The sequence below is a fragment of the Girardinichthys multiradiatus genome, chromosome 17 (assembly GCF_021462225.1).
Source record: "Girardinichthys multiradiatus isolate DD_20200921_A chromosome 17, DD_fGirMul_XY1, whole genome shotgun sequence".
NCBI lineage: Eukaryota > Metazoa > Chordata > Actinopteri > Cyprinodontiformes > Goodeidae > Girardinichthys > Girardinichthys multiradiatus.
Genome location: NC_061809.1, coordinates 15,112,043 through 15,138,412, shown reverse-complemented (window position 1 = coordinate 15,138,412; position 26,370 = coordinate 15,112,043). Strand labels below are relative to the sequence as shown.

Below are 26,370 nucleotides of genomic sequence, written 5' to 3'. Positions count from 1 at the left end.
TGGTGAGCCTGTGCGAATTGTAGCCTCAGTTTCCTGTTCTTAGCTGACAGGAGTGTTACCCGGTGTGGCCTTCTGCTGCCCATCCACCTGAAGTTTTGACGTGTTGTGCATTCAGAGATGTTCTTCTGCATGCTTTGGTTGTAACGAGTGGTTATTTGAGTTACTGTTGCCTTTCTATTAGCTGGAACCAGTCTGGCCATTGTCCTCTGGCATCAACAAGGCATTTGCCCCCACAGAACTGCTGCTCACTGGATATTTTCTCTTTTTCAGACCACTCTCTGTAAATTGTTGAGATGGTAGTGCGTGAAATCCCAGTAGATCAGCAGTTTCTGAAATACTCAGACCAGCCCATCTGGCACCAACAACCATGCCACATTCAAAGTCACTTAAATCACCTTTCTTCCCCATTGAGATGCTCAGTTTGAACTGCAGCAGATCGTCTTGACCATGTCTACATGCCTAAATGCACTGAGTTGCCGCCATGTGATTTGCGTGTTAAAAATTTGCGATAACGAGCAGTTGGACCAGTGTACCTAATAAAGCGGCCGGTGAGTATGTGTGTGTGTATATATATATATATATATATATATATATATATACACACACAGTACAGACCAAATGTTTGGACACACCTTCTCATTCAAAGAGTTTTCTTTATTTTCATGACTATGAATATTGTAGCTTCACACTGAAGGCATCAAACTATGAATTAACACATGTGGAATTAAAAAGTGTGAAACAACTGAAAATATGTCTTATATTCTAGGTTCTTCAAAATAGCCACTTTTTGCTATGATTACTGCTACGCACACTCTTGGCATTCTGTTGATGAGCTTCAAGAGGTAATCACCTGAAATGGTTTCCCAACAGTCTTGAAGAAGTTCCCAGAGATGCTTAGCACTTGTTGGACCTTTTGCCTTCACTCTGCGGTCCAGCTCACTCCAAACCAACTCGATTGGGTTCAGGTCTGGTGACTATGGAGGCCAGGTTATCTGGCGCAGCACCCCATCACTCTCCTTCTTGGTCAAATAGCCCTTACACAGCCTGGAGGTGTGTTTGGGGTCATTGTCCTGTTGAAAAATAAATGATGGTCCAACTATACGCAAACCGGATGGAATAGCATGCCGCTGCAAGATGCTGTGGTAGCCATGCTTGTTCAGTTTGCCTTCAATTTTGAATAAATCCCAACAGCGTCACCAGCAAAGCAACCCCACACCATCAAACCTCTTCCTTCATGCTTCACGGTGGGAACCAGGCATGTAGAGTCCTTCTGTTCACCTCTTCTGCGCTGCACAAAGACATGGTGGTTGGAACCAAAGATCTCAAACTTGGACTCATCAGACCAAAGCATAGATTTCCACTGGTCTAATGTCCATTCCTTGTGTTCTTTAGCCCAAACAAGTCTCTTCTGCTTGTTGCCTGTCCTCAGAAGTGGTTTCCTAGCAGCTATTTTATCATAAAGGCCTGATTCACACAGTCTCCTCTTAACAGTTCTTCTAGAGATGTGTCTGCTGCTAGAACTCTGTGTGGCATTGACCTGTTCTCTAATCTGAGCTGCTGTTAACCTGCGATTTCTGAGGCTGGTGACTCAGATGAACTTATCGTCCACAGCAGAGGTGACTCTTGGTCCTCCTTTCCTGGGCCGGTCCTCATGTGAGCCAGTTTCTTTGTAGCGCTTAATGGTTTTTGCAACTGCACTTGGGGACACTTTCAAAGTTTTCCCAATTGTTCGGACTGACTGACCTGCATTTCTTAAAGTAATGATGGCCCCTCGTTTTTCTTTACTTAGCTAATTTTTTCTTGCCATAAAAAAAATTCTAACAGTCTATTCAGTAGGACTGTCAGCGGTGTACTGTATCCACCTCCTGCACAACACAACTGATGGTCCCAACCCATTTATAAGGCTTGAAATCACACTTATTAAACCTGACAAAGTGAAGTGAAACCTGTGAAGTGAAAACCATTTCAGGTGACTACCTCTTGTGTGTGTGTATATATATATATATATATACACACACACACATACAACTTTACAACTGCCTTTAGCTTTGATTACGGCACACATTCGCTGTGGCATTGTTTCGATATGCTTCTGCAATGTCACACACACACACACACACACACACAAACATACATATTTTACACTGGCAAAGTCAAAGTTCAGACTTTTAGAAGTCTATATTAGAAAAACCTTCAATATGGCTGAATTCACATATTTCCGCTCACAAGAGCATGTAAGAATTACTCTGCAGATATGTAAAAGACTCATTGCCAATTGTCGCAAGAACTTCATGACAATTGTTGTTGCCAAGCACGGCACAACCAGTTATGAGGTTTAAGGGGCAATTATTTTTTTCACACAGGGCCAGATTGATTTCATAGGCTTTAATCTCTTATAAATGAAACTATCATCACACTGCATGTTTTATTGACTTAGGCAATCTCTCCCTAATATTAAGGTTTGTTTGATTGTCTAAAATATATAATGGAGCCAAGTATAATTTTATATGGAAGCATTTCAGAAGGCATACTAACGCGGAACTGTCCCCTTCTGACAGATGAACTTATCACAGAGTGCCACAGCTACAACATTATTTTATATTAAGTTAATCAATGTAGAATTTATCCCTCCTTTTCACATCCTTCCAAATTCATTGTACCCATATTTCCCCTCCTCTTTATCTGAAACAAACGTATACACTTGGTAGAGCTCTCCTCATTAAAGCCCCATCAGCAAGTCACATCATTACCTGTTTACTCCTTTCACTCCTCTCTCCTCCTTCTCTTCTGCTCACTCTGTTAGCTAGCCAGCTGCCACACACTCCAGAGGATATTCCAATTAGACACAACACACAGAGACATGCAAATGTATGGAGCTGGAAATTCCAATTAAATCCAACACACAACGCAAACACACTTTATGGCAGATGCACACGAAGTTGCTGATGGACATGCTAATTAACGGACCAAACATGACTTGGATGCTGTTCGGCCATGAGACAAGAATAGCACACACAAAAAACTTCAATTTTATTTATATCACACGCAAACACACTCCTCTGTAGACATGATGCAGCACCACCAATAAATGGTTAAAATCAAGACAAGATTTAGAAAGTCAGAGGCTCACTCTGTCATTCATAATTGGTGGCTTAAAGGTTAAAGAAGCTGCGACCAGCAATAAAATGACCCATTTGAAACCATTAGCCTGATGAAGCTTCCATGTCAGCAAAGCAAACAAGTGACCTTATTGTCTGGTTATTCTCATCAGCACTGTGGTGGGCTGGAGAGGAAAGAAAAAGTCAAAGATTCACTTCAACAGTCTTGCAATAATAGCTACCCCAAAACACACTGGATTATTAGGTAAAAAGCTAAACAAAGCAAAAGGGAAAAATGCTGTGAAAAGTTTGATTTCCCCGATGTGTGATTAGACTGGATCACTTTGATGTGAGCTTTTTTTCTCAGTGATTAAGGCTGGCACACTATTTGAAAGAAAAACAGGCTCAGCCGTTTAAAAAGAAGAAATTATTATTGCCTGACTGACAATGCAAAACAGGGAGAGATAAGGGTCGACTTCTAATTTTAAAGGAAAAGAAAGAAATGGAAAAAAAGGAATTGCTTGAACATTTTGGGACGATACAACCAGAAACTTAAATGTCTTGTTTGGCTTTTATGTGATAAACCAGCAAAAAGTAATGTAATATTGTAGAGTGGCAAAAAAATTATGTTTCTTTTTAATTTTGATACACAAATATCAAAAGTGTTGCATGTATTTGTATTCAGCCCGCCTGACCTAAATATCACATAGCGTCACCAATTGCTATTAGGAGTTACCGAAATAATACATGGAAACAAATGTGTGTTATTTAATCCCAGTATAGATAAAGCTGTTCCGTGAAGGTCTCCAAGGTTTCTTACGGAACATTAATAAACAAACAGCACTATGGGGGACCAAGGGACACAGCAGACAGGTCAGGGATAAAGTGGTGTGGAGCAGGGGTAGGTTATAAAACCATATCACAAGGTTTGAACATCTGACGGAGCCCTGTTCACTAGGTCATCCGAAAATGGAAACAGGCATGGCCATCCACTTAAACTGACAGGTTAGAAAAGGAGAACATTAATCAGAGAAGAAGCCAAGGTGCCCATGGTAACTCTGGAGAAGCTGCAGAGATCCAAATGAAGGTGGGAGAATCTGTTGACAAGACAACTATTTATTGTTGAGTCCACAAATCTGCCCTTTATGGAAGATTGCCAAGAAGAAAGCCATTGTTGAAAGAAGGCTATAGAAGCAAACATGTGGAACAATGCACTCTTATCAGATGAGGCAGATGTTGAATTTTTTGGCTTACCTACAAAATGCTATCTGTGGAGGAACATTGACAATGCACATCACTCACTCTCACAGTGAAAAATGGCAGTGGCAGCATTATGCCATGGCAAAGCTTTTTTTCTTCATATCAAAGACAGGTAAACTGTTTTGTTTAAATAGGAAGATGGATGGAGCTAAATTTAGAGCAATATCCAATGCTCAGTAGCTACTATCCTTCTCCAATATACCTGAATTATATGGCTAAATTCCCTCATTAGCATTTCATTCAATGAGCTGCTTATTTGATTCAAGTGTGCTTGAGAAGGGTACATTATAAAGTTTGATAATAACTCTCAAAGACTGGACTTGGGCATTCCTGCTATTGAGCAAAGCATTTTCATGCATTAGAATGGCCAATTTAAATTCGAGCTCTAATGACAGCTGTGATAATGTTGATGGCTATCTTAAAGACCCATTCATGTCATCAACAACATAAACAAAACGTCCTACAAGTAATTTATCTGGCTGATAGCTATAAAAAAAAAAAAAAAAAAGACACATTAAATACTTTAACCAGTGGTCCTCGGGCCTAATTTCGGACTTGTTTTGGATGTGTCCCTGCTCCAGAACACCTAAATGAAATGATTGCTTTACTTCCTCCACATGCCATCAAAAGTTACAGTCAACTGTCATTTATCCATTTATTTAAATGAAGTGTGTGGCAGCAGGGAAATACCTAGAACATGCAGGACAGAGACACGGATTGGGGGCCATTACCCTAACCTATGTTTTCAAAAATAACTGAGTATGAAATCATCAGCATATATGATGATATCACAGAATACCTATGAAACACCTGCTATTTATAACCACATCTGCGCACCAGTTTACTTATCTGTCTAAAATACAAGCAGTTTTACTTTACAAAAGCAAATGTGTTCAGTATTGTGAAGCACAACAGATGACAGCTGCAATCAATGACCTGCCATCAATCTCAATGAGCATATGAAGTGTTTTATTGTTAAAGCCAGAACAGTCACACTATCAAGAAATAGAATCAATAACAGGCTGCAGCAGTAGATTCAGTAACACATAACAGCTTGCTATGAGTGTGCTGTTATAAATGACATTAGCAGTATTGACATTTGTTGTGTGTTTGTAAGTTTCTGTGGCTGCCTCTTAAACTATAGAATTCAATCTGTTAAGTAAGTCTGGGGAAAATAAATTATGTATTGCATGTGTCTTCTTTCATTTTAGGTATTTAGGTGTGTGAAAAGAGCCCTAAGGAATGGGTATGTGCATTACAGTGTATATGAATTTTCATTAGAATATATGTATGATGTCGTTTGGCTTTTAAATTGTAGGTGGAATCCTATTACAGTAACTCACACTTTTTATGTTACAACCTGATTCCAAGTTAGCCAATTCAGTAACATAAGATGCAAACACAGCAGAGTAATGGCATATCACAGAGAATTATAACTATTTGGCTATGAACAACAGCATATCTACAGGTCCTTCTCAAAATATTAGCATATTGTGATAAAGTTCATTATTTTCCATAATGTCATGATGAAAATTTAACATTCATATATTTTAGATTCATTGCACACTAACTGAAATATTTCAGGTCTTTTATTGTCTTAATACGGATGATTTTGGCATACAGCTCATGAAAACCCAAAATTCCTATCTCACAAAATTAGCATATTTCATCCGACCAATAAAAGAAAAGTGTTTTTAATACAAAAAACGTCAACCTTCAAATAATCATGTACAGTTATGCACTCAATACTTGGTCGGGAATCCTTTTGCAGAAATGACTGCTTCAATGCGGCGTGGCATGGAGGCAATCAGCCTGTGGCACTGCTGAGGTCTTATGGAGGCCCAGGATGCTTCGATAGCGGCCTTTAGCTCATCCAGAGTGTTGGGTCTTGAGTCTCTCAATGTTCTCTTCACAATATCCCACAGATTCTCTATGGGGTTCAGGTCAGGAGAGTTGGCAGGCCAATTGAACACAGTGATACCATGGTCAGTAAACCATTTACCAGTGGTTTTGGCACTGTGAGCAGGTGCCAGATCGTGCTGAAAAATAAAATCTTCATCTCCATAAAGCTTTTCAGCAGATGGAAGCATGAAGTGCTCCAAAATCTCCTGATAGCTAGCTGTATTGACCCTGCCCTTGATAAAACACAGTGGACCAACACCAGCAGCTGACACGGCACCCCAGACCATCACTGACTGTGGGTACTTGACACTGGACTTCTGGCATTTTGGCATTTCCTTCTCCCCAGTCTTCCTCCAGACTCTGGCACATTGATTTCCGAATGACATGCAGAATTTGCTTTCATCCGAAAAAAGTACTTTGGACCACTGAGCAACAGTCCAGTGCTGCTTCTCTGTAGCCCAGGTCTGGGGAATGCGGCACCTGTAGCCCATTTCCTGCACACGCCTGTGCATGGTGGCTCTGGATGTTTCTACTCCAGACTCAGTCCACTGCTTCCGCAGGTCCCCCAAGGTCTGGAATCGGCCCTTCTCCACAATCTTCCTCAGGGTCCGGTCACCTCTTCTCGTTGTGCAGCGTTTTCTGCCACACTTTTTCCTTCCCACAGACTTCCCACTGAGGTGCCTTGATACAGCACTCTGGGAACAGCCTATTTGTTCAGAAATTTCTTTCTGTGTCTTACCCTCTTGCTTGAGGGTGTCAATAGTGTCCTTCTGGACAGCAGTCAGGTCGGCAGTCTTACCCATGATTGGGGTTTTGAGTGATGAACCAGGCTGGGAGTTTTAAAGGCCTCAGGAATCTTTTGCAGGTGTTTAGAGTTAACTCGTTGATTCAGATGATTAGGTTCATAGCTCGTTTAGAGACCATTTTAATGATATGCTAATTTTGTGACATAGGAATTTTGGGTTTTCATGAGCTGTATGCCAAAATCATCCGTATTAAGACAATAAAAGACCTGAAATATTTAAGTTAGTGTGCAATGAATCCAAAATATATGAATGTTAAATTTTCATCATGACATTATGGAAAATAATGAATTTTACCACAATATGCTAATATTTTGAGAAGGACCTGTATAGCAACATACACATGACATTCCGTTCATTCATATATAGCTTCTCTCCGCAACTTATACATTTCAGGCACTAACAAGTTGTGGGCATTAACCGGATATTGTGTATTTGACTGGTATACATTCTCACTAATTGTAAATATGGATTTTCACATTTTCTTTATCTTCATACATGAATTCAGCTTCTATTAAAGCTTATCACAAATTAATTCATCCTCTATCCATGTGTATTATTCACTGGGAAGTTGGTGTACATGGAAATGTCAGGCAGAAAATGCTTACTAGTAAGCATTAGAAAATGCCACCAATAGAGTAAAAAATAGTGGCATGGCTTTCTATAAAACAAACATATTGTGTCAAAAGGCAGATTTTCTTTCACACTGAATACACTCCTGTAAAACAGTTTTAAGATGCTGGGTAATATAGTGTCCAATGGGATGTTTGTTTCAAATGTTTAGTAACCACTGTGATCATTAAAATAGCAATTTAAACTGTTGATTTGATCTTATTCATTTATCGGTTTATTCTTTTGTAGAACCAGATCCCAGTTTCTGTCTGCTTTTTAAACCAGACTGTCATAAACTTACTCCCAGAGTTACTCATGCAATCCATTTAAGCCATTTCTATAGTTATGCTGGCCAGTCATTACTCTCCTGCTTTCTCCTGCTACTGTCCATTTATGATTATTTGCAATAAACAGTGCCTTAAAAGTTGTTTTACATAGATGGTACGCCTGGCCCACTGCTTTTGTAATGAGCTATGTCATTATCCTTGAGGGCATTATAGACTGAGCTAATACTGCCCTTCTGTTTGCAACTAATTATTTGTTCTAAAAGATAGTACTCTTGGCCAGTGCATCTGTGTGTAGTTGTGTATTATTTTTAGATCTACTCCTCAGTGGAGCTACTGGTACAATTAACTTTGTTTTTCTTTCCAAAGTACTACTGGCTCAGTAGTTCTATGTTACAATGCTATGTTCAACAGAGATATCTTCAGTCGGGTGTTGATTCATTTATCAGCTACACCTGCTTATCCACCAGGGTCATTGGGGGACTGGTGCCTATCTTCAGCAGTCATTGAGTGAAAGATAGGTTATACCCTGGATAGGTTCTCAGTCCATCACCAGGCAACACAGAGACACACAGGACAAACAACCATACATGCACACACTCAGATCTAAGGGGAATTTAGAGAGAGCAATTAACCTAGCCATCATGTTTTTTGACTCTGGGAATGAGCCAGGGTACCCATATAGAACCCATGCATGGACAGGATAAACCTGCAAACTCCATGCAGAAGACCTAAGACTGGAATTAAAAACCATGGCCCTTCTTGCTGCAAGGGAACAGTGCTATCAACTGCACCACTGTGCAGCTCTCAGTCTAGTGTTTCTTGTTCAAATAATATAGTGGAGAATACTCACCCTTTCTGCAGACTGTGATGTGCCAAAGAAGATGGGTATGAATGCCAGCCAAATGATACATGTGGTGTACATGGTAAATCCGATTGGCTTGGCCTCGTTGAAGGTTTCAGGTACGCCTCGTGTCTTAATGGCATAAACTGTGCACGTCACCATGAGCAAGATGGAGTAACCCAAAGAGCAGATAAGAGACAGGTCTGAGATGTCACATTTGAGGACTCCACGGGCCGCCATTGGGTCCTGGGTCCGCTGCTCTCCATAGTCCACTACAGTGTGGGGAGGGTCCACAGCGAACCAGACGAAAACGCCAAGAAGCTGAATCGAGATTAGGGAAAAGGTAATGACGAGCTGTGAAGCAGGAGAGATAAACCTGCAGATAGAAAAAGCTCATATAAGTCTATGGCATAAAAAAGGCAAATAAACCCATGCATTCATACATCCATCCATGCATCCACTTTCATTCCCAGGTCAGAAAAAATGTACAGTCAATCCAGCAAGTTTTGGGTCTGCCCCTGGGTTTCCTGTACGTGTGCACAAAAAACCTCCAAGAACCCTGATCAGATTCCCAAACCACCCCAACCTTGCAGAATAGAAGCCACTGTACCCCGAGATGTCTCCAGATAATAGAGCTCCTCACTTCCTTACTAAGGCTAAACCTGACCACTATATAGAAGAATATCTTTTCACCCATTATACCTAGGATCTCATTCTTTTAGTCATGATCCCTATCTCATGCCCATAGGTTTCAACTTCAGAAGGACTGGTAAGATGAGACATCTGCTTTTTGGTTCAGTTCTTTCTAAAGCTTTGCAGGAGTGAACCCAATCCATGTTTTGTTACATCCTATCAACACTTGTTAAAGATAATTAAGCTCCTCCACTTAAGTCAAAGACAGTCCATCGTCCTAGGGAAGTAATCAATCTTTTTCTAGTTGAGCGCTTTGGCCCCAGAGGAGAAAGGAGTGGACTCCCATCCCCGCTGCTTCACACTTGGCTGTAAATTGCTCCAATGTACGTTGAAGGATATCACATGAAGATGCCTACAGATCTAGAATCTCAAAAATCAAAAGATTACAGCCAGAGGTATTTCGAATACACACCATCTCTCTTCCACTGACCCAGTAGCAAGCCTTTCCTTCAGATTCATAAAACATGTGGGCTAGACAACTAAGCAAAAACCCCTCAGCAAATCTGCAAAGGTAAAGATCTGGTCCACTGTTCTACAGCCAGGAAGAAAGCCACAGTTGATCCTGCTGAATCAGAGGTTTGATGATCGAACCCTTCTTTTACACCACTGAATAAACTTGCCGCTGAGAAGTGTAATCCCTCAGTTGGTGGAACAACCTTCCTCTTTTGTAAAGACTGAGACTACCACACTACTTCTTGGGTGTTGTCCCAGTCCTCCTTGCAAATAAAAAGGCATGTCTTCAATGACTGCTGCAAAGTATTTCAGAGCACATAAGCACATCTCGTCCACTCCTGGCCCTTCGGTACTGGGGAGCTTTTAACTACCTCAGCAACTACTGCTGTTGTGATGATGCTAAATCCCCATACTCTGCCTCCCTCAAAAAGAAGATGGTGACCAGATTTAGGAAGTGCTTCTTCCACTGCCCAAAAACATCCAAAATATGCACCAAGTAAATATGAGGGTTGTTTTGTGGGTTTTAAGAACACATTTGAAAAATCTTGTCCACTGTGCTGAAAAGGCAGTTTTCTAATGCAACTAAAATACATTTGACTTCTACAGATGCAGGCGTGCATACTCCAGGTAAAACACTTATGATTAGAAAGGGGTTGGGGGAAAGATAATAAGGAATTCAGAATGAAATAAACAAAAAAAGCTCTTTTGAGCAGCTGCAAAAAGACCATTAAATCACTGAAGAGAAAATTGTATTATGATCTGCTGCAGAATGACAACGAATAAACATTTTGAAAACCTTTTAGATGGATGATACAAAATGAGAAACTGATGATCATCAGCCTAGCAGATATTTGAATCTGAGCATTACTAAATCTTGAATTAACATTTTACCCACTTAGAGAAAGACCCCTTTAGACTACCGGCAAACTGATGAGCTTATGATTCATTTCAATACCGTATAGAAAAATAAACTGATTAATGATTACAAGTGGCATAATAATGAATGAGTAGAGGTTGAGTGTAAATGTGGCAGCTTACACCTGTCTGCACAAAAAAAAAACATAACATAATTCAAAAACATAACATAATTCAAAACCATGAGTCCCTCATAATGAAAATGCATACATGTAAATGTTTTTATTTTTTTACCTGGGTGCTGTTACAGACTTCTTCCCTTGCTCAAAGATGCGGTGTATCCTGTTGGTCTTTGTGAGCAGTGCAGCATAGCTAAAACACATGCCCAAGCCAAGGAAAATTCTCCGCAGTGAGCACACACCTACATCCGGCGTTGCAATCATTAGGAACGTGATGGCATAGCACAGGAAGATTCCGGTCAGGAGCACGTAACTCATCTCCCGGCCGGATGCTCGGACAATGGGTGTATCGTTATACCGCACAAAAGTGACAATGACAAAGGAGGTGGCAATAATCCCCAGCATGGAGATGAATACAGGTACAACGGCCCAGGGGGAGTGCCACTCCAGTTTGATGATAGAAATCGGAACACACCCTGTTCGGTTGGTATCTGGTCGCATCTCGTAGGGACACAGCTCGCATGTGAATTCTGAGGCCTAAGGAATGAGTAGAAATAATGTGTTAAATCAATTTTGTTTTGTTGTTTCTGTGCTAATTTAATTTCTAAAGGTCAGGGAATGGCAAAGTTATAGTTCTGTTTGGCCTGGCCTATAACTTCAGTAAATAAAAATCTTAAATTTCAAATAATTATTGGATCTAAGGGGAAAAAGCTTTCAACATCTACCTTACACTATATGGAAAATCCAGTCACCCCACTTGTTACATCACAATTTGTTACATCACAGTTACACGCAGGCATGATTACTAAGAAACTTGTAGCATCAAGAAATCCCTTAACTAGAAACTCTGAAAATGTAAAGTAGGCTAAATGATCCCAAAATGCATCACATTGTGCCCCGATGTGCAGAAATTTCAAGAATAGCTAAGAAACAAAGCCATTGATAGTCTTGAAAGGGGTTCAAAGCCATTTCTGAGGCTTTGGATTTCAAGGGTGACAGTGATAGCCAGTATCCACAAATAGAGAAAACATTGGACAGTAGTAAACATTTCTAGAAGTGGCTGTCCAACAAAATTACTCCAGGATCACATGAGGTCACAAAAGGACCCAGAACCATGTCTAAATAGCTCCAGGCCTCACACTTCAGTTAAAGTCAGTGTTCATGATTTTAGAACAAAAAAAGAGAGTCAGCAAAAGTTATATCCATGGGAAAGTTCAAAGATGAATGCCACTGTTGACCAAAAAGAACACACTTGCCAAGGCCTGTCTCACACTTGCTAGAAATATCTCGATGATCCCCAAGACTGAGGAAAATATTCTGTGGGCTGACGAGGCAAAAAATTAACTTTTTGGAAAGTGTGTGTCCTGTTACATCTTGTTTAAAACTAACGGCTTTTCAGAAAAACATCATGATATCAACAGTCAAACATGGAGGTAGTGATGTAATGGTCTTTGCAGATTTGGGACCTGGATGACTTGCTATATTTATTGGAACCATAACTTCTTCTCTCTAGCATAGAAATCCTGAAAGGGGAATGTCTGGCCATCCATTTGTGACCTTAGGCTCAAGCACACTTGAGTTATGCAGCAGGACAATAAAAAACACCATCACATCCACCTCTAAATGGCAAAACATTTTTGTAATGATTTTGGAAGATTTTTGGAATGACCTATTTAAAGTTTCGACGTATGATTTAGATGCTGTAACATTACCCAAAACAGGCTTTTATTTGTGCTAAGGGTGGTAAAACCATTGATTAGGTTATGGGGCAATTACTTTTTCACAGCACTTTAGCTACAACACACAACAAATTGGACTTTAGTAAAAGTGGACACTTAATGGGCAGCTTCTTTTCCTTATCGCCGTCCCAATTTACTGCCAACATATCTGAACTAAAGTTTGTATCTTCCATATAACTGCAAACATCTGAGTTGATTTTATTTTAAATCATTGCAGCAATTTAGATATCTCTCTGTGTGTAACATTTAACTTTGTAGCCACTTGTCAAAGTAACCTTTCACACATCTTTGAGCATTTACTATTTCGCGACACTTATTCACATGGACAGATCATTGATTTTACAGCCCATGAATGAATGTGTAAAATATATACTGAGTGTTCAGTCTCATATGAGAAAGCTGCTACTCAAACTAATATTTTTACTGCCTTTATTGCTTTCTGAGTAGGGATCACTTTGCACGTATGTTTGCCTGCTCGTGCAATATTCAAATATAATAAGAAGGATGATATGATGCCAAATTGTCTCTAAGACATAATTATCACAGGAGATGCATCTTCATAATGGGTGATCAGACACTTTCTCTCGTCTCATTTCACATATTTCCATTTGCGTTAAAAGCGTCTGTGGGGCTCTTTCTGCATATATACATTTATAAGGAGCCACTAAAGATGTTTGATTTTCCTCAAACACCTTAAATGTATTTAAACAAAAAGAAGACATTATTACTGTTTCCAGTGGGCAGGAAAAATACAGGGGTCTCTAAAAAACAAAAGTCTCAGTTAAAACTTTCTTATAAACTACAGTTTTAAATTGGAAATCAGACTGAGGTACCCACTGAGTTCATTCAGTTGATGACAATCCACACTTCTCACACCTCACAGTTGTGAATGGGTAGGCTAAGAAACCCTAGGGCATTTCAGTATTAAAATGTGACCTATTATGAGTTTCCAAGTCTAAAATGATCAGCAATATCAAAAACTGATACTTCTGTTTCAAAAACCAACATATCCAAAACCAGATTTGCACATTCACTTTAGTCAAATGTATTACTCAGGTCATGTAGTTATTAAGTTTAAAATAACTACTTATTTAGTTATTTAGGTTTTTAAACAGGAAGAGATTAAAAGAAATTGGGCCTGGCTCAGCATAATATCTGTTTAATAGCAGGTTCCTGTTCTGCAGAACATGAAAATACACAGATATTCAACTTTATTTCAGACAACATAAGTCCAAATCAATCCAACAATTAGCAAATATAAATAATTTTGCTTATACGGACATAAAACAGGAAAATGTTTGTCTGATTTAATGTCAGACAAAAAGGAAATAAAATGTCAGGGCTCTTTATAAACAGCGCATGTACATGTGTGGTATTAACCATATTGACCATTGATCATTAATTACTACATCTTGAATACTGCTGGTTTTCTTCAGAAACCTACCTGATAGTGGTATCCCTCACAGCTTTCGCAGTGCCAGCAACATGGCACTCCTTTCACCACCTTCTTTCTTTGGCCAGTACGACATGGCAAACTGCACACGGAGGCTGGCAGGGATGGATCACCCGTCTTCCAACGCATTGCATCCATCTGAGAGGCAAATATGTACCATTTATGAGCTCTATAAACAAATAGACAATTTAACCTCTTCTTAATCTTCTCAGGGGAAATTACGAAGCACAGAATTTGACATAGCTCACATTACACTGTGTTAACAATGCTTTAACCTTGTGTGTACCTGCAGCTACTGTATCTGGAAGCGATTTGCGAGATGAATTAGTACAAGCAGGCCCTCTGATCGCTTTTGAGAGAGCTTCCAGGAACATAACACCAGCTTATCTGGCACCCAGCAATCAGGCCATAATCAGAACTGGCACAAATAAGCCATCTGTATTTTCCCGTGTGTGTGTGTATATGCTCATCCATGTGTGCACTGTGTTTGTGCTTGTGTCACACTGGCATTACAGCTAATCCCTGAGCTTTCCGTCTGTCTGGTTTGTCGATGCCTCCATGTGCTTGTTCTCTAATTTGTTGTTATGCATGCAGGAATTTGAGGAAAAAGTCTATTAGTACACTGTCTCCCAAAGGTCCATTGACTGCCTTGAGTACTGTATAAGATGGGCCATTTTAAGTACAAAAGTACATATTCAACAAAAAAACTAGTTGAGCCCGCTCTTCTACTGGTTATTAAAAAGTACCCTTGAACTATTGGTGACACCAATGCAGAACTCCACACAGAGACAGACAAAATGGTTTCCCAAAATTTGCTTTTTGTGCTTGTTATTTAGAGGACAGTGTTCTCATACAATGAAATAACTATATTTTGTGACAGAACCAAATAACATACAGTACAGACCAAACGTTTGAACACACCTTCTCATTCAAAGAGTTTTCTTTATTTTCATGACTATGAATATTATAGCTTCACACTGAAGGCATCAAAACTATGAATTAACACATGTGGAATTATATACTGAACAAAAACGTGTGAAACAACTGAAAATATGTCTTATATTCTAGGTTCTTCAAAGTAGCGACCTTTTGCTTTGATTACTGCTACGCACACTCTTGGCATTCTGTTGATGAGCTTCAAGAGGTAGTCACCTGAAATGGTTTTTCAACAGTCTTGAAGGAGTTCCCAGAGATGCTTAGTGTTAGGGTTTTTATGATTTTTGTATTGTTTATCACTCATCTAAGTGCTTTTCCCTCCTTACATGTTATAGGAAGGGAGATGGTCACAAGAATGAGTTATGCTTTTATTATTTTATTAGCAGCATCTGGGGGCTATTCACCAGGTCCCCACTTCCCACTACCTCTGTTTGTTTATAATCAAGACAAATGAACCCTAACCTTTCTGACCCCACACACACATACACACACCCCCACCCTGAATGATGTTTAAACTGTGTGTGACCAAGCATGTATAAATAAAGAGAGAGGGGGCTAATACTTTGTATTCTGTAGTGCACAGCTACCCTTGCCGCAAGTAAAACTGACTCTGTGTCGTTCCTTACCTCTGAGTTGATTAAATAATACCTATCATTAATTTGGTCCTTCGAGCCGGATATTATAAGAACTAAACTGATTTTATCTTTCTTTGCAGTGACTGGTGGATCTCCGGGAACAGCCTGACGTCGAGTTAAGCGCTGCCGCACAGCCTTATCTAGGCCTGGTGGCTGAAAGTCCCGGTGTGTGACATTCGCACCTGGCCTGTGGGTTATCGTCTTGCTCGATGCCAGGGTGACTCTGGAGGTCCGACAGACGGCTTGTAGTGATTGTTGCCTTGAAAACATTTTTTGTATAATAATTAAGGATGTAGCATGACATTTAGATTTATGTGTTTTACTATTAAAAGGTTAATGAAATAGTTTAAACTAGTTTGAAGAATTAGTTTTGCTGATTGGTGATTTATTAGATTGAAAGTTTTCCCTGGTGCCATTAAGCTAGCTGACAGTTCAAGATATGCCAAAAGTAAGGAATATATTTTTGATAAAGAATCAGAGTTATGATTTCATACTTGGTGGGAATTATTTATTAGATTCGAATTTGTAGGGTTTATGCATCTGAATTACATTATATGTCTATTAATCTAATACTCATCTTCATACAAGGCAAATCAGGATGATATGTGACTAATTTCTAAGTGAGATATTGATGAACTGAATAACTAAAGTTTATGTTTTGTTGTTAATGGAACTGAGTTACAGTTAAAAACATCTGGATTTTCTTTATGCTGCTTTCGTTAAATTCATAAAGACACATAATTATGTCAGAATTCATTTCTTTGGTTCTATGTAATGTGATCTTGGTTACTAGAACATTCTTGTTTAAACCTTTTGCTGGATTGTCGCATGGGTTGGACCCTGCGTCAGAAGGGGGGAACATCAGAATAAAGTAACGTGGGGATATTTCCAAGATACATTTTTTTCCACATCTTTGTGTGAAGATAGGATGTTGTTTTACTGCAAAATCTGTCCACTGTGTATTCTCAAGTTTCACAGACGGTGAAGGCTGCATTACCAGAAACAGCCACTTCCACCCTCCTGTCCTTTATCCCTGGCGACTGGATTTTGGTCAGAGAATCTAGGAGAAAACACTGGAAGCCACAGGCGCTGGAAAGACCCATATCAGATCCTACTAGACACCCAGGAAAGCTGCAGGAAAGCTCCAGCTTCCCCAGCTTCATCTGGCTTCCAGGACACAAGTCATCTTCCAACTTGATCATCCACGGCTTGAAAGGTGTGAGGACAGCAGGCCACCACAAGACAAAGAACTGTAAGCTGATCACTGGCGAGTGATTGAAGAGGTGGTTGAAGAACATTGTTTTTACAAGGGCACAATAATCTCTTGGGCAGTGCAACGTTATTTCAGAATCTACTTAAGGCCATCGCATTGCCTGAAAGTTAGAAATCATAAGGTCATTTGCCTCACTGCACACACATCACAGTGAGACACATAGGAAACATACAGGGAAGACCTCTACACATTTGCACATAACCTTTCCCTCGATGATGGACTGGCGACGTCTGCAACAGAGAGACAGTCAAACATGCGCCATGATACTTATTCTCCTTAATTTCTTAACATTTGGTGGCTACTAGGCTCCTTTGCCTGGACAGCAAGGGTCAGCCAAATTCTTTTCTCCCACTTTGACAGCGAAACTGACTCTGAGGAGGAAATCTCAGCTGTTTTTATTTAACTTTCATGTTTATTGCTTGATGTCTATCATTATGGCATTATTACAAATTTGAATGTGTTTATTTCCACCGTTGTTTAGTTGGACTATGGAAGCCTAACTTCCAGCAGGTTAGAGTTCCTGTTTCTAAACATATTTCTAGAGGAGCTTCCTACGACAGCAGTACCAGACTGGTAACAGGGCAGCTTGAAGCGTAGAAGCTACTCAGGAGAGGCAGCAGGATTTATGTTTTGTTTTAAGTTGTGTTTATAATTTGTTTTCTTTGAGGAAAGGAGTTGTAATGGAAATTATTTTATTAAGTGTTCCAAAGTGTATGACCTTTAGGTTACCTCACTCCTCAGAACATCTGTGTTAGGGGACGAAACTGTAAAAGCCATTATCAGACGTTTAGTGGTTAAGACCCATCATTTAGGGTGATGCCTTTGAAAGAGCAGTTAGGTCTGTTCCTAGATAACTTTGTCACCTCTGAACCCAAGGAGGGTCTGGGCCATAAAACACAGACTCTTTTAAGTGGAGATAACACCCATATACTCTTTAAATACTGTGAGTAAAGGTTGACACCACACTAAACCCAAAAGCAGATGATTATGATGACATGTTGTAAATGAATATATCTTCAATGCCTGAGTGTACTCATAATTGTACTTCATAAAATGACCTTATAGCGGAAAATCGAAAGACGTTGCTGTTTAAGTGGAATGAGAAAAAGTGCAATGATGATATGAACAAGGCTTGTTTTAATTCTTTTACTTTTATTACATTTTGTTTCTTTGTTTTATTATATTGTTTCACTCTGCCATGATTGGTGGTTGCCTAGGGGCAGAAGAACCGTGTAAGTTTTTCCCACAAAATAATCTGTTTTCCGTCCTGTGGGTTTATGCTCACACAGAGTGTTTTCTTTTATATGTATTTACTCATGACTTATTCGTGATAAAACAGGAGGGAACTGTTAGGGTTTTTATGATTTTTGTATTGTTTATCACACATCTAAGTGCTTTTACATGTTATAGGAAGGGAGATGGTCACAAGAATGAGTTATGCTTTCATTCTTTTATTATTTTATTAGCAGCATCTGGGGGCTATTCACCAGGTCCCCACTTCCCACTTCCTCTATTTGTTTATAATCAAGACAAATAAACCCTAACCTTTCTGACCACACACACACACACACACACACACACACATGTAGAGTCCTTCTGTTCACCTCTTCTGCGCCGCACAAAGACACGGTGGTTGGAACCAAAGATCTCAAACTTGGATTCATCAGACCAAAGCACAGATTTCCACTGGTCTAATGTCCATTCCTTGTGTTCTTTAGCCCAAACAAGTCTCTTCTGCTTGTTGCCTGTCCTCAGAAGTGGTTTCCTAGCAGCTATTTTGTCATAAAGGCCTGATTCACACAGTTTCCTCTTAACAGTTCTTCTAGAGATGTGTCTGCTACTAGAACTCTGTGTGGCATTGACCTGTTCTCTAATCTGAGCTGCTGTTAACCTGCGATTTCTGAGGCTGGTGACTCGGATGAACTTATCGTCCACAGCAGAGGTGACTCCTGGTCTTCCTTTCCTGCGGCGGTCCTCATGTGAGCCAGTTTCTTTGTAGCACTTGAGGGTTTTTGCGACTGCACTTGGGGACACTTTCAAAGTTTTCCCAATTGTTCGGACTGACCGACCTTAATTTCTTAAAGTAATGATGGCCACTCGTTTTTCTTTACTTAGCTGCTTTTTTCTTGCCATAATACAAATTCTAAGTCTATTCAGTAGGACTATCAGCTGTGTACTCTATTTACCTCCTGCACAACACAACTGATGGTCCCAACCCCATTTATAAAGCTTGAAATCACACTTATTATACCTGACAGGGCACAACTCTGAAGTTGAAAACCATTTGACTACCTCTTGAAGCTCATCAACAGAATGCCAAGAGTCAGTGTAGCAGTAATCAAAGCAAAAGGTGGCTACTTTGAAGAATCTGGAATATAAGACATATTTTCAGTTGTTTTACACTTTTTTGTTCAGTATATAATTCCACATGTGTTAATTCATAGTTCTGATGCCTTCAGTGAGAAGCTACAATATTCATAGTCATGAAAATAAAGAAAACTCTTTGAATGAGAAGGTGTGTCCAAACTTTTGGTCTGTACTGTACTTACTGATACAACTAATACCAAGGGCGTTTTTAAATGGTCCATCATTGTAATACCTTCCTAGATGGCCAAACATCCATGTATTGATTATTCTGCAGTTGCGCTAGATCTGATTGTGGCATTAACAGGTTCAGGAAGGAAACGATATCCCTTTCCCCTAGCAACACTCCAGCTCACTCTAAGGATTTCTAAAGTCAGAAGTAAAATATAGTCCCACCAGCATGTTTTGGGTCTGTCTCAGGGTCTCTTCTCATTGGGAACATCATACCTCTATTTGAAATGGGAGACACAGGCACCCACCATTGGCTTAATGGTGCAAGCAGCGCATGGTGGAGCGTTTACATTTTGGCTTGGCTTAACCCAAAAAGGAAACGGAATAGACAGGATAGCCCATTACTTGTGGGCAGAGAAGTTAAGGTGGCATGTGAAGTGGCAGGCAAGGAAAGGGACCTGTGTGTCCTCATTCCAGGTATAATCTGGTAGCGTTTTGGATTTGTATCAGCCATAAAAGGTCGTTATATTTATCTTTCAGTCTCACAACAGCATCATCACAACAGGATTTTAGTGTGTTCAGAACCTTAAAGGTATATATATATATATATATATATATATATATATATACTGTATACACACATACATAATTTCCCTATAAAGATCTGGGTCCCAGGATCTCCTCCCACAGATACCCAGATCCACCTTAGAAGACTCCATTTATTGAGGAGGGGAACTGGCAATAGTCCGAGCTCTGTGCCAATTCAATTCAATTCAGTTCATTTATATAGCGCCAATTCACAACACATGTTGTCTCAAGGCACTTCACAAAAATCAGGTACATACATTCCAATTAATCCTAACCATTGAACAGTGCAGTCAGATTCACTGTTCAATGGTTCAATTATCCTTATATCTAAGGGTGATTTTAGTCGCCTTACAAATTAACCTCACCTCTTGTATCAAATTATTATTTCAGTGATGATTCATGTTTCATGACTGGAATGCTCTGAATTGTAACAAACTATGAAGTCTTAATCTAGAATTTGTTTATTGGTTCATGGCCAACATGATGCTGCAATCCAAATTAAGATAGCAGATTTTTTGCACCATTTTCCTTAGTGTCACTTAGGGTTTTCAGCAAATAAACTCATTTCTCTTTATCTCATATTTTTGGGGTCTGCGCCTCATGTTAGTGTTTTTGTATTTTCAGGTGAGGATTGGTGAAAATCCTTAGAATTTCCCACTTTGAACCTCAGTTTAAAGAACAAAATATTCCATCTTGAAATTTTCACCTTAAAGTATGATAACTTTACTTAAACTTAAGCGAGATCATTGCACATCTAACCTTAGAGTTATAAAGAAAATTTTGCAGGCCTCAGAGGCAGTGTTGCTACAGTTTCTCATTCACTTTTTGTTGGCTAGATGGTCATCAGCCAGGACGAATGTTGCATCTATTAGTCTCTCATCTGTCATGTGGCCTTTCTAATATAGCCCTGGGTGGATTAATAAGATCTCTCCAGCATTCCCAAACAGTTCTTACTAATGTGTTCTTATTAAGATTTACATGCATCACAGTCACATAATTACAGTGTAAAGTACAGCCAAATATCTGTCCAGTTCGGGTAAGAACACTTCCACATTTAAGCTTTGGGACTTATTTTTTAGTCCCTCATAAAAGTAGCAACAATTTTATCATTAAGACAAAGCAAAACAGATGGATCCTGGGGATACCACATGTCGATACGGGAGTCGCTCTAGGAATACTGTGGGGCAATGCTGGAGTGACTGAAAAAGAGTCTGGACCTCAGACCTAGAGTAATCTCAAAATGGATGCACACCAGCGTACAGCGATTTTAAATGTTGCCACCAAGACGAGCCAGAGAACCATCTACATGGAAAATGTGCCAGCTCATTTTGTAGGATATTTATGAGTAAGATTTAACACTGCACAGTGCAGATGGAAATTTTTTTTCACTAATGCTAATAGTGATGCCATTTGGGTGTGAATACAAGAAGTGTGGAGATTCAGTGTGACACATCTTTATAAGTTTTAGCCATTTTTTATTTCACTGTTCTTTAAGGAAACATTTATCATACATTTGTGCATTGATGTGCATGGTGTAATCTGCCGCTGACCTATACGACTACTGGGGAAAGCTACAGCCAGACCCAGACCCTGTGATGGGTGAACGGACGCTTAAATGCAAACCCTTACGTAGATGTAGTGACGTTTGATAAATATACCTCTAAATACCTGAATAAATTGATGTGAAGACTGATGAGAAGAAACTTAGCTCAACCCATTTCAAAGTGTAAGTTTGGTTCATGCAGACCTTGAACAATGCCATTTACAATTAAAGAGACTGTACTGGCTGCAGTGGTTCCCAGTCAGTCTTTGTCATGGGACCTCCTCCACATGGTGTGCGCAGATATCCCCAGCAGATTGGGACTAAACACTAAATTTCCCACCATTCAGAGAAAAGTGTTAGGTGAATGAAGCAAGAGAACGAGTTTCCTGCATGTTTTGTCTGAACAAGATTATCTAGAATCATACTGAAATATTTTACAAACTAAATTATTAACAAGGCATGTAAAAATAGAGACAAAACATGCTAATGTTACATTGGTCCATGGGAATATATGAAAGCATTGTTAGTTGCAACAGTTTACTTGTAATTGTATGTGTCTAGTCAAATGTATGTTTAGAAACAAATGAGCTTAGGCCCCCCATCAAATGTTGCACCTAGTTCCTTCCCACCACACTCCCTGCAAGTGGCTGGTGTCTCTGCCTGCTGGTGTATCATTGGTTCTCGGTGTCCGGGGCTAAGTGCTTTGGTGTGTGTCGGCTAACTCCCGGTGACTGCTTGACAGGTGCGTGGGTCTCTGGGTCCATGGCTGGACCTCCTCTGGCGTAAGCAGCTGCCGTAGGGGCCTGTGAACTTGGGCTTCTGCACTGTAGCTGCAGGTCTATGTTCTCCTCACACCCGCTATTGCATATATTTGTGGAGAAACCTTATATACAAAAGTGCGCTCACAGTTACACCCACAGATGTTTGGATTCAGATGTTAACAGATACATAGACATTGCTGTTATATATGCGTTTCTGCAGGTGTAGAAGAAGTCTTCTAGGGTGTTATCTTGTATTCTCTTCATCCTTTTTTCTCTCCTCTATTCTTTTCTCATTGTCTCCCTTTTTCCTTTTGGCACAACCCATCTCTTTCTTACTTCCTTTATTTTTTCTTTTTCGTTTCCATCTCCGGGTCCATTGCAATTGAAATGATACCAAAGCAGTTTCTAATAAAGTTTATATTATATATATATATATATATATATATATATATATATATATATATATATATGCTGGACAGGACACGGAAAAAATGATAAAGCTAGGCATGATTTAAGTGACATAAAACACTATTACAACTTTCTTCACCTAGTTGACAAAGGGTTAGAAAAGCAATTGAAATCTGGAAAGCAAAAACTGCAAGTTGGGACAAAATATATAACTGCAGCATTTTGAATGTCATCTATGTATTATTGATGACAAGCAGTTTGTTAATTTACTGCAATGTAAGCTAGTGTTAAACCTCATTTTTCAAGCAACATCTGTCATTGACCTTATTAACTTCTATTTGGTGCTAGTGTGGGAATCAGTATATACAGTTACTTAATCCTAAACGACTGATTGTTATTTGAGACCAGAAATCGAAAAATATACCTGAATAGATGCAGAGAATATTTTTATAAATGTTTAAAAACATGAAGATTAAAATATGGTACGTGCTGTGCAAGTATATAAAATAAAAATAACCTAAAACGACATCAAGGAATATTTAAAATTTTAATAATTTTCACAGAATCTTCACAGCTTTCACTTTAATTTGTTTGATTCTGATGGGGATATACAATCCTGTGTGCCAAGAACAAATTTAAAGGATGTTGGTGCTTGTTTGTAAAATCTCACCTTCAAATGTAATTTGTTGGTCCAGGAGCCAATAACTTTGTACTCAGCAGTGGATCTGTTGGTAATCTGGTACTGGAAGATGTCATATCGTCCTGGAGCATCTCCATTCTCATTGAACATTACTGGTGTACCGGCACTTCCTGGAATAAAAGGAAAAGCAATACCTTAGGAATTCGAAGAAGTGGATCAGATTTGTTATTAGGTGGCGCTTTTTTTCAAGCGGGAAAAAATCTATTCCTAAATGATAGAAAACAAAATCAAGAAATAAGATTCATCATACAGCGGTAACTCATGAAAGCTGACAGACAGTAGTCAGGGTTATTTATTTCTGATATGTTCACGTGTTGTAAAGAAAAACAATATATTCAATGACAAAAAAAGGCTAGATAGACATGAACAATGCATAAATTATGAAAGTTTGATGTTTTTTTTATTATCTTTTGTGTCTGATGTCTTACTTTTTTTGTTCAAGGTCTACATTTTTTTTCTAACACAAAACACTATTCACAAAATTGCAAAAAAATCACATCGGTACTTAGTTGAAATATTTTACCAGCAGGGTCTAATATTATATAAGGAGTGGCAAGATGTTCCTCAGGTGCACAACATTTTTGGCTGTCTAACAATATTTTTGTGCACTTACACTGGTTTAACTGTAAATGAATGAAAGTGCATTAAGTGAGTCCAATGAAATGGCTTATAACATTAACACCAATACACATATACATACATACATATGTATACATATATATACATACATACATATGTATACATATATATATATATATACACATATATATACATATATATATATATATATATATACACATATATATACATATATATATATATATATATATATATATATATATATATATATATATACATATATATATATATATATATACATATATATATATATATACACACATATATATATATATATATATACACACACATATATATATATATATATATATATATATACACACACATATATATATATATATATACATATATATATACACACACATATATATACCGTCACCTTAACGTGGTGGAGGGGTTTGAGTGCTCAAATGATCCAAGAGGCTATGTTGTCTGGGGCCTAAATGCCCCTGGTAGGGTCTCCCATGGCAAACAGGTTCTAGGTGATGGGTCAGACAAAGAATGGTTCAAGAACCCCTCATGAAAAACACAATATCGAGGCATGTGACGTCGCCCGGTACGGCGGAGCCGGGGTCCCACCCTGGAGCCAGGCCTGGGGTCGGGACTCGTCGGACAGCGCCTGGTGGCCGGGTTGCTCCTCGCGGGACCCGGCCGGGCCAAGCCCGAACGAGAGACGCGAGGCCATCCCCCAGTGGGCCCACCACCTGCAGGGGGAACCGTGAGGGACCGGTGCAAAGAGGATTGGGTGGCGGACGAAGGTGGAGACCTCAACGGCCCGATCCCCAGATGCTTAGGCTGGCTCTAGGGACGTGGAATGTCACCTCGCTGGGGGGGAAGGAGCCTGAGCTTGTGCGGGAGGTCGAGAGATATCGACTAGAAATAGTCGGGCTCGCCTCCACGCACAGTGTGGGCTCTGGAACCCATCTCCTTGAGAGGGGTTGGACTCTCTTCTACTCTGGAGTGGCCCACGGGGAGAGGCGGCGGGCTGGTGTGGGTTTGCTTGTTGCCCCCCAGCTCAGCCGTCTCGTGTTGGGGTTTACCCCAGTGGATGAGAGGGTTGTATCCCTGCGCCTTCGGGTTGGGGAGAGGTCTCTGACTATCATTTCAGCCTACGGGCCGAGTGGTAGTGCAGAGTACCCTGCCTTCTTGGCGTCCCTGTCGGGGGTGCTGGATAGTGCCCCTCCCGGGGACTCCATTATTCTGCTGGGGGACTTCAACGCCCACGTGGGGAACGACAGTGACACCTGGAGAGGCGTGATCGGGAGGAATGGCCTCCCCGATCTGAATCCGAGTGGTGTTTTGTTATTGGACTTCTGTGCTAGTCACGGATTGTCCATAACGAACACCATGTTCAAACATAAGGGTGTCCATCAGTGCACTTGGCACCAGGACACCCTAGGCAGGAGGTCGATGATCGACTTTGTTGTCGTATCATCAGACCTTCGGCCGCATGTTTTGGATACTCGGGTGAAGATAGGGGCTGAGCTGTCCACTGATCATCACCTGGTGGTGAGTTGGATCCGCTGGAGGAGGAGAAAGCCGGACAGACTCGGCAGGCCCAAGCGCATAGTGAGGGTCTGCTGGGAACGCCTGGCGGACCCCTCGGCCAGGGATGTATTCAACTCCCACCTCAGGGAGAGCTTCGACCAGATCCCGGGGGATGTTGGAGACATAGAGTCCGAGTGGACAATGTTCTCTGCATCTATTGTCGATGCTGCTGCCCATAGCTGCGGCCGTAAGGTCTGTGGTGCCTGTCGTGGCAGCAATCCCAGAACCCGGTGGTGGACACCGGCAGTAAGGGATGCAGTTAAGCTGAAGAAGGAGTCCTATCGGCTGTGGTTGGCTTGTGGGACTCCTGAGGCGGCTGACGGGTACCGTGAGGCCAAGCGTGCTGCGGCCCGGGCTGTGGCAGAGGCAAAAACTCGGGCCTGGGAAGAGTTCGGTGAGGCCATGGAGAAGGACTACCGGTTGGCCTCGAAGCGATTCTGGCAAACCGTCCGGCGCCTCAGGAGGGGGAAGCAGTGCTTTGCCAACACTGTTTATAGTGGGGGCGGGAGACTGCTGACCTCGATTGAGGACATTATCGGGCGGTGGAAGGAGTACTTGGAGGATCTCCTCAATCCTGCCATCACGCATTCCGTGGTGGAAACAGAGGCTGGGGACTCGGGGTTGGACTC

The 26,370-nt window shown here is 40.3% G+C and overlaps 1 protein-coding gene across 5 annotated transcripts in view; it reads right to left on the bottom strand.

The window, feature by feature from the left end:
* The window catches only part of grm8a (glutamate receptor, metabotropic 8a), a 391,012-nt gene that overhangs the window by 28,623 nt on the left and 336,019 nt on the right, over positions 1 to 26,370 (bottom strand). For all 5 annotated transcript variants that reach the window (XM_047390124.1, XM_047390126.1, XM_047390125.1 and 2 more), the window contains exons 8-11: positions 23,525 to 23,664; positions 14,167 to 14,313; positions 11,099 to 11,520; positions 8,813 to 9,179 (exon numbers count right to left, since the gene is read on the bottom strand). In XM_047390124.1, the coding sequence (XP_047246080.1) occupies positions 8,813 to 9,179; positions 11,099 to 11,520; positions 14,167 to 14,313; positions 23,525 to 23,664 (1,076 nt within the window). The remainder of the gene's footprint in view (positions 1 to 8,812; positions 9,180 to 11,098; positions 11,521 to 14,166; positions 14,314 to 23,524; positions 23,665 to 26,370) is intronic.